The 7,934-nt window shown below is 57.5% G+C and overlaps 3 protein-coding genes across 6 annotated transcripts in view; 1 reads left to right on the top strand and 2 right to left on the bottom strand.

Annotated features, from left to right (window-relative positions):
- Positions 1–537, bottom strand: part of TPRN (taperin) — a 9,532-nt gene extending 8,995 nt beyond the window's left edge. Inside the window, exon 1 of the mRNA XM_025360825.1 lies at positions 12–537. Within this exon, the coding sequence (XP_025216610.1) occupies positions 12–495 (484 nt within the window). The 5' untranslated portion in view covers positions 496–537. The remainder of the gene's footprint in view (positions 1–11) is intronic.
- Positions 538–3,848: 3,311 nt separating this feature from the next.
- Positions 3,849–5,426, bottom strand: TMEM203 (transmembrane protein 203). Its single transcript, XM_025360834.1, has one exon. It carries the CDS (start codon positions 5,171–5,173, stop codon positions 4,763–4,765), a length of 411 nt encoding a protein of 136 aa, XP_025216619.1. The 5' UTR covers positions 5,174–5,426; the 3' UTR covers positions 3,849–4,762.
- A 4-nt stretch (positions 5,427–5,430) lies between these two features.
- The window catches only part of NDOR1 (NADPH dependent diflavin oxidoreductase 1), a 14,598-nt gene continuing 12,094 nt past the window's right edge, over positions 5,431–7,934 (top strand). For 3 of the 4 annotated variants that reach the window (XM_025360828.1, XM_025360827.1, XM_025360826.1), the window contains exons 1-2: positions 5,431–5,662; positions 5,985–6,062. In XM_025360828.1, coding sequence (XP_025216613.1) covers positions 5,528–5,662; positions 5,985–6,062 — 213 coding nt within the window. In that variant the 5' untranslated portion in view covers positions 5,431–5,527. The remainder of the gene's footprint in view (positions 5,663–5,984; positions 6,063–7,934) is intronic. The other variant, XM_025360830.1, reaches the window with a different exon arrangement.

Genomic DNA, 7,934 nt, shown 5'->3' with positions numbered 1-7,934 from the left:
CGGCGGCGGGGGCGGGGGGCGGGCGCGCTCGGGGCTCCCGCGGCGGCGCGGCGCAGCGGGCGGGTCGAACCTCTCCAGCAGGCGGCTGACGCGGCCGGGCGGCGCCCCGTACACCAGCACCTCGGCGGCGCGGATCTGCGCGGCCCCTGGGGCGGGCGGGGAGGGCGGCGCGGGCGGGAAGCCGGGCACCGTCTCGATGATAAGGACGCTGTCAGCGCGGAGGGCGCGCACGCCGGGCACGCGGCGGTACCGCTCCAGCAGCCGCGCCCCCGCCGCGCCCCCGCCCCGCCGCCGCTCGGCCTCCAGCCGCATGAACGGGTTCTCGCGCAGCGGGCCCAGGCTCTCGGCCAGCACCCGCTGCTCGGGCTCCGCCGCCCCGGGCCCCGCGCCCCCGCCCAGCGCGGCCAGTTTGGCCCGCTTCCGCTCCAGGATCTCGCGCTTCCAGGCGGGCACCGCAGCGCGCGGCCCCGAGCCCGGCCGCCCCAGGGCGGCCATGCTTCGAACGCGGCCGCGGACGGCTGGACTGAGGGCCGGAGTGGCCGCCGCCGTCGCGGCAGACCTGGGCGCCGCGGCCACGCCCCCTCCCGGGCCACCGACCATTGGGGGGAAGCCCGCTCTCCCCGCCCCGCGCGGGACGCCCACCTATGGCAGGAGAGGAGGGCGGGCCCCTCAGGTGACCCTACCGATTGGACAACACTCTCCTCAACCCCGCCTCCCAAGGGACTTCATTGGACAACGCCTATCACCGGAGCCGGCCTCCATTGGGAAGGCCCCTCGGACACACCCAGGCGCCTCGCGCTGCTCACTGGCGGACCCCACTTCCGCCCCTGCGCTCTCGCCTCCCGGCGTCCCTGCGGGGAGCTGGGTGGGCGGCCCCTGGGCCCCGCGCCCCGAGTGACCTTGGCTGAGCTTGGGACTTCCTCACGCTGCCAGCACCGAAGCCGCCTGTTCCATCCGCTGAGGGTGCAGGAAGGGGGCTGCTCCAGGACCGAAGGCACCCGCGCCCGTGGACGGTGCACAGGCCACACTCTGGCCCGGGCCCTGCTTTCACCAGGGGTCCTCCGACCTCCGGCAGGTGCCTGCGGGGCTTCGAAATGCCAATTCTGGAGCCCTGCGCAGCCCCAACGAACCAGTTTCTCAGAAATCGCTAGTTTTTATAGGCTGCCCAGGTGGGAGCCTCTTACCCCAACCTTTCCATCCGTGGTCCCCACAAAGCATGTGCAGGAGCAGGCACAAAGGAAGCAGCCTCTCCCGCCACACGCAAGCAGGCTCACCAGGGCAGGGCCCTGTATGCTTGGACAGTTCTCCAATGCATTAAGAGCCAAAAAGAAAAAAAAAAAAAGCCAGGGTAACGGTGGGCCCCATAGGGCCGACCCCTGCGTCTGATCACTCCACCCTGCCGCCACGGTAAGGCTATTCCTCTCCCATCGGTTGAACTTCCCCCCATTCAGGCTCCAGATGCCATGACCCTGAGAGCACAGCCTCCAGGCCGACAAGTCCCTTCTGTCCCAGGGAGGGCTTCGGAGTGCTTCCACAGTCTTTCAAGCCTGCAGATAATAGGGAGATCGCTTGGAGCCATGGGGAGAAGGGGAATTGGAGTGCGGACATCACCGTCTTTCCATCACCTGCCCTGCAGTCAGCAGCCTGCTCAGTAGACACTGCTGCTTCCCACACCACTTGCCTTTCAGGGACAGTGCTCCAGGGTCACCTGGGTCTCTGCGAAGACGCAGAACAGGTTTTTCTTTTTTTAACTTGGGGATGCCCTCCTCAGCTTCTGTGCCCCATGACAGTCTGCAGCAGCCGCTAGCTTAATGCTGCCTTATTCTCCTGCCACTCCATTAAGCTGAAGAAAATAAAATTTTTTTTTCTTTTTTCGAGATGGAGTCTTGCTCTTGTCACCCAGGCTGGAGTGCAGTGGCAGGATCTCGGCTCACTGCAACTTCCACCTCCCGGATTCAAGTGATTCTCCTGCCTTAGCCTCCCAAGTAGCTGGGGTTACAGGCGCCTGCCACGACGCCCAGCTCATTTTTGTATTTTTAGTAGAGCCAGGGTTCCGCCATGTTGGCCAGACTGATCTCAAACTCCTGGCCTCGTGATCCGCCTGCCTTGGCCTCCCAAAGTGCTGGGATTACAGGCGTGAGCCACTGCGCCCGGCCAGAATTTCATTTCAGCCTTCCAGAAGCCAAGTGTCTCCTCCCATAGGGCCCTCCTCAAATCGCCTTTCCAAAGGAAGCATCCACTGTTCATCACTTCTACCCTAATAGGGTTGCCCAATTCTGAACTACCAAAATAAAACAGGGGAACACGCAAAACACAAAATCTAGAAATAAATAACATCACGAGGAAACTCACTCCCACTGTTCAGCTTGAATCTGGCTTTGACAAAAGTTATGCCGATCCCAGGCTTGACACATTGTCGTAGCTGTGCAACAAACCAGATAAGCTGCCTCCGACACAAGCCCCTCCACGATTTACACAACTAAGCATACACGCCAGGCAGAGGCGGACACTGCAATACGCTGGCGAGGCCGATGCATGAGAGCAGAGGTCAGCACACCTGTGTAACGAGCCAGATAGGACTTTTTTTTTTTTGAGATGGAGTCTCGCTCTGTTGCCCAGGCTGGAGTGCAGTGGCGCTAGCTATCTCGGCTGACCGCAACCTCTGCCTCCCAGGTTCAAGCAATTCTCCTGCCTCAGCCTCCAGAGTAGCTGGGATTACAGGCATGCGCCACCATGCCCAGCTAATTTTAGTATTTTTAGTAGAGACGGGGTTTCACCATGTTGGTCAGGCTGGTCTCAAACTCCTGACCTCGTGATCCGCCCGCCTCAGCCACCCAAAGTGCTGGGATTACAAGCGTGAGCCACCGCGTCTGGTCCCAGATAGGAAATATTTTAGCCCACTGGTTTCTGCCAGGGACAGTTTTGTCCCCCAGGGCCCTTGGCAATGTCTAGATAAACATCTGGTTGTCACAAGTGAAGGTTGCTACTGGCATCTACCCAGGAGAGACAGAAACACTGCGAAACAGCCTGCATCCTCACTAGAGAATCTTCTGGCCCTGAAGGCCAAGAGTGCCAATTAAGAGACCTTGGACTCTGAGGGTCATATTCACTCTCTGTCACACGTTCTGCTTTTGCTTTTTTTTGCGGGGGGACAGAGTCTTGCTCTGTCACCCAGGCTGGAGTGCAGTGGCGCGATCTCGGCTCACTGCAATCTCCGCCTCCTGAGTTCACGCCATTCTCCTGCCTCAGCCTCCCGAGTAGCTGGGACTATAGGTGCCCACCACCACGCCCGGCTAATTTTTGTATTTTTAGTACAGACGGGGTTTCACCGTGTTAGCCAGGATGGTCTCAATCTCCTGACCTCGTGATCCGCCCTCCTCAGCCTCCCAAAGTGCTGGGATTACAGTCGTGAGCCACCGCACCCGGCCTGCTTTTAATTATTTAGGGGTGTAAAAACCATCCTCAGCTCAAGGGTCACACAAAAACAGGCCTTAGGACATTGTTTGCTGATCCCCGTGCTACAGAGTGCCAAGGCCCACACAATACCACACACTGGCAAGAAGTCATGGGCTCTGGGGTCACAAACTATTCAACGGGTCTTCAACATGAGCCTAGACTGTTGTCTTCACACAGGGTGGGGCAGGTGCCTGAGTTACCGGCCTCCTAGAGCAGGAAGGAGGGATTCTCCAGAACGAGTGATTCCCACCACCACCACCATCCACTAAGCTCTAGCCACAGGTTTCAACCCATCCGAAACTGCAGCTCTGTAACCAGTTACACCATGCAGCAGAGAGTATCTCAATATTCATCACATTTAACCTTTGAGGGGTACAGGCAACCACTATTCATTTCAGGAAAACATTCTCTTACTTTATTTGCATCTCAGCAAAGGTTCTCATTTGGCACCTGACTGGCATCAAACCAAAGTTCATAGGCCAACAAAGCTGGGCCACTCACAACTTTCCCATTTGTAGGTCTCAGTGCCTATGAGTATCCGACACCTGTTCCTCTCTTCAGTCTCTCAGGGAGGCTTAAATCTGTCTCAGGTGTGCTAAGAGTGCCAGCCACAAGGTGGTGAAAAGGTCCACGGAACTGCAGTCTTCGCTGGGATAGGAAACCAAGCAGTGCCTGGACAGCAGAGCTCTTTTCGTGGGCAAGAGATAACCAGACAGGACCCTAATCGTGCTCTTATTCAACATTCTTCTCTCTCTGCCTAGACTGGAATAAAAAGCCAATCTCTCGTGGCACAGGGGAGATACAAGCTGGTTTACATTTGATCTAACAAAGGCATCTACCGAAGTCTGGTCTGGATGGACGGCACAGGGAGCTCTCAGGTCGGCGCTGCTGGTTGGAGGACATTCCTGAGTCCAGCTTTGCAGCCTTTGTGCAACAGTACTTTCCCAGGATCCACAGGAAATACTCAGAGTCCACCGGGACATTTTACTTATATTCAGCTTCCAAGTGTCAGAGGGGTTCAGGACTGTCTGGCCTGGGGGCCTCCTCAGGACCTCAATTCAGGATTATCTACTCAAAGCATTAAATAAAAAGAAATACATTTTCAGGATGAAGGCTGCTCTTTTAAACCCTGCTGAAGAAACCATTTCAGGCAGGATGGAAATAGGGAAACCGGGCACTCAGTTCGGCGCAAGCAGGAGTTGCCTTTAGACTAGAGAGCCTCTCCTCCGGTGCGGCGCAAGTAGGGCCTCGGCTTGAGGTCAGCATTCTAGCCGTCCAGCGCTCCCTCTCCGGCACCTCGGTGAGGCTAGTTGACCCGACAGGCGCGGATCATGAGCAGCTGCAGGAGAATGAAGACCGGGGACGTAATGAGGCCGAACCAGAGCTCCCGAGTCTGCTCCGCCAGCTTCTGGCACAACAGCATCTCGAAGACGAACTTGAGACTCAGGACCGTGAGGACCCAGAAAAGGCGGAGCACCGCCAGCCGCTTCTCTCCATCCTGGAAGAGGCGCACGGACACGATGGTGGTGAAGTAGGTGCTGAGCCCGTCAGCGGCGAAGAAAGGCACGAACACGTTCCACCAGGAGAGGCCCGGGACCAGGCCATCCACACGCAGTGCCAGCAGCACAGAGAACACCAGCAGGGCCAGCAGGTGCACGAAGATCTCGAAGGTGGCGAAGCCTAGCCACTGCACCAGCTCCCGGAGCGAGAAGAGCATCGCGCCCGTTGAGCGCGGGCCGGGGCCCGGCCGAGCGTGCCACCCGCGGGGCTGCGTCTCCTCTCCCCGTGGCCCTCGCCCGCGCCTGCCGCCGCTGCTGCGAGCGAGAGGCAGAGAGCAGCCCCGCCACCCCCAGCCCTCGGCCCTGGTGCGCCGGCAATGCCCTGGCCCCGACCCGGGACTCAACCCTGGCCGCCGGTGGACGTCCGCCTCGCTCGGACGCCATGCCCCACCGGGCGCGTCCCTAGTGCGTCACTTCCGGTCGACGGCGGAAGGCGGAGCGGTCCCTGTATCCCGGCCGGCGGGATCTGCCTTCTAGTTCTTAGTCTCCGACCTGGAGCGGGGCGCGTCCAGATGCCGAACCCGCAGCTTCTGGTGCTCTTTGGCAGCCAGACAGGCACGGCTCAGGATGTGTCGGAGAGACTGGGTCGCGAGGCCCGGCGCCGGCGGCTTGGCTGCCGGGTGCAGGCCCTGGACTCCTACCCGGTGGTGAGGGCTAGCTAGGGCCTCGGCGTGGGGGACAAACAGGCCTGGCGTGCCCGCTTCTCGGGGTCATCGACCCAAAAGGCGTCGCATTGTCTCTGAGAGCGGGTCTTTCCCTTATGGCGGATTTAGGGAAAGGGGAGGCTTGGGAAGAGGAGTTCAGTTTAGCACCTGGAGGAGGTTGGAACGTGAAAGAGAAGACGGTGTGGCCGCTCACATAAATTCCTCTGCCCTGTCAGCCTGAGTGCAGGAGAAGGGGGTCGAGTTTGGGGAAGGACGCCCAGTCCCTACAGCCGGAGGTCTTACGTGTGTGTGTCTTTTTGTTGAGGTGAATCTGATTAACGAGCCCCTGGTGATATTTGTTTGTGCAACTACAGGCCAAGGAGACCCCCCTGACAACATGAAGGTAAGGCTGGTCTGATGTGGCTCCTCAGATCCCTGCCCTCGACCCTCACCCTGTTTTCATTGCCTGGAGTCTAGGTGCAGTAAATAGCTCTCCTCTATCTCATGCATCTTCAGAGGTGGATTTGAGAGGACGTCCCTGAGTGGAGCTGGGGGCTCCAGTTGCTCTCTGTAATAAACTCTTCATAGCCACCAAATAGCCTTAGTATCCATTTTAACCTTTCTTATCTTTCCAGGGCTATCTATATATGCATCTAGTCTGGGTCTTCTGTGTATTTCTAGACTGTATGACCCTCAGGAAACGTTGCTGAATTCTCTGACCATCTTTTAGGCACATATTCCATTCTTGGCACAGTCTGGTGCTGGGGATCCAGCTGTGAACCCAGCGCCATATTTCCGTCCTGGCAGAGTTCATACTGTAGCAGAAGCACCTAATGGGCAATGACAGTGCCAGTGAACACCTGCAGCTGGGGAAAGTAGCATATGTCACAGGAGCACTGATAAGGGGCATCGAGCCTTATCTCACCCAGCCTTGGGGCCCAGGCAGAGGTTTCTGGAAGAAAAGAGTGTAAACTGAGTCACCGAAGAATGCGTGAGGGCTAGTCAGGCACCAAGAAAGAAGGAGCAGTCTGTGCAGAGGAAAAAGATTATTTGGCTTGTGTGAAAAGTGAAAAGCAGCTCAGGGTGGCCAAGCTGAGGAGTGCACTGGGGCAAGAGGGGAGGAGAAGAGAGGCAGGAAGCCAGGCCCAGTCCAAAGAGCCTGAGTAACCACAGCAAGGCAGATGGGCTTGAAATGAAGGGTTGTCGGAACTGTAGGGGTGACCCAGTCATGTTCCTACACTAGCAAGACCGCCGCTGGTCAGCAGGAGAGCAAGAATAATGCCATGAGATGCACAGGACAGGGAGGAGATGCTACCAGTCTGAGCTAAGGTGGTGGCAGAAGATAGAAGTGGACACGTTGCACGGGTGTTAGGAAGAGAGAGACCCCAGGACATGGAACAGACCCAAGAGGTCAAGCAGAATCAAGACAGGGATTTGGGCTCTGGATGGATGGTGGTTCCATTGACAGAAATAAGAGAACACAGTGGGACTAGGTGGTTGTGCAGGAAGGGAACCTGGAAACATTGAAGTGGAGAAGCGCAGTAGGACTAGCGCTCCAAGGAAGATCCTGGGGCACAGGGAGGTAGGTGTTAAGGTAGCCACAATACAGAAGTGTGAGAAGAGGAAGCTCTTCTCTCCCTACAGGACAGGCTGCCCAGAACGTTAGAGCCCAGGAGGGCAGGAGAGTGACCGACCAAGCAGCTAGAAGAGAGGGTGCAGCATCCCCAAGGAGAGGCCTGAGGAGTGGGTGTTCCAGGAAGGGCTCCAGCATGTAAAGCTGCACAGAAGTCGAGTAAGATAAAGCCTGAGAGGAATCCATGGGATTTCTTGGCAAAGGGATTGTTGGTGATATCAGCAAGAGCAGCTTCAGTGGTTCGTGGGGAGACAAGCCAGGTTACAGGAGATCAGCAACTCAGTGAGTGAGTGGAGAGCATCTTTTTTTTTTCGTTTTCTTTTTTTTTTTTTTGAGACTGAGTCTCGCTCTGTCGCCCAGGCTGGAGTGCAGTGGAGCGATCTCGGCTCACTGCAAGCTCTGCCTCCCGGCTTCACACCATTCTCCTGCCTCAGCCTCCCGAGTGGCTGGGACTACAGGCGCCCATCACCTTGTCCAGCTAATTTTTTTTGTATTTTTAGTAGAGATGGGGTTTCACCATGTTGGCCAGGATGGTCTCGATCTCCTGACCTTGTGATCCGCCTGCTTCGGCCTCCTAAAGTGCTGGGATTACAGGCGTGAGCCCGGCCGAGAGCATCTTTTTTTTTTTTTTTTTTTTTTTTT

Source organism: Theropithecus gelada, chromosome 15, assembly GCF_003255815.1.
Source record: "Theropithecus gelada isolate Dixy chromosome 15, Tgel_1.0, whole genome shotgun sequence".
NCBI classification, from domain to species: Eukaryota; Metazoa; Chordata; class Mammalia; order Primates; family Cercopithecidae; genus Theropithecus; species Theropithecus gelada.
Note: the sequence above shows the minus strand (reverse complement) of the source record. Positions and strands in the feature narration are given on the sequence as shown.

What these genes read in the sequence shown, in the direction of transcription:
- TMEM203 (XM_025360834.1), bottom strand. Translation starts at nt 5,173, where the DNA reads ATGCTCTTCTCGCTCCGGGAGCTGGTGCAGTGGCTAGGCTTCGCCACC.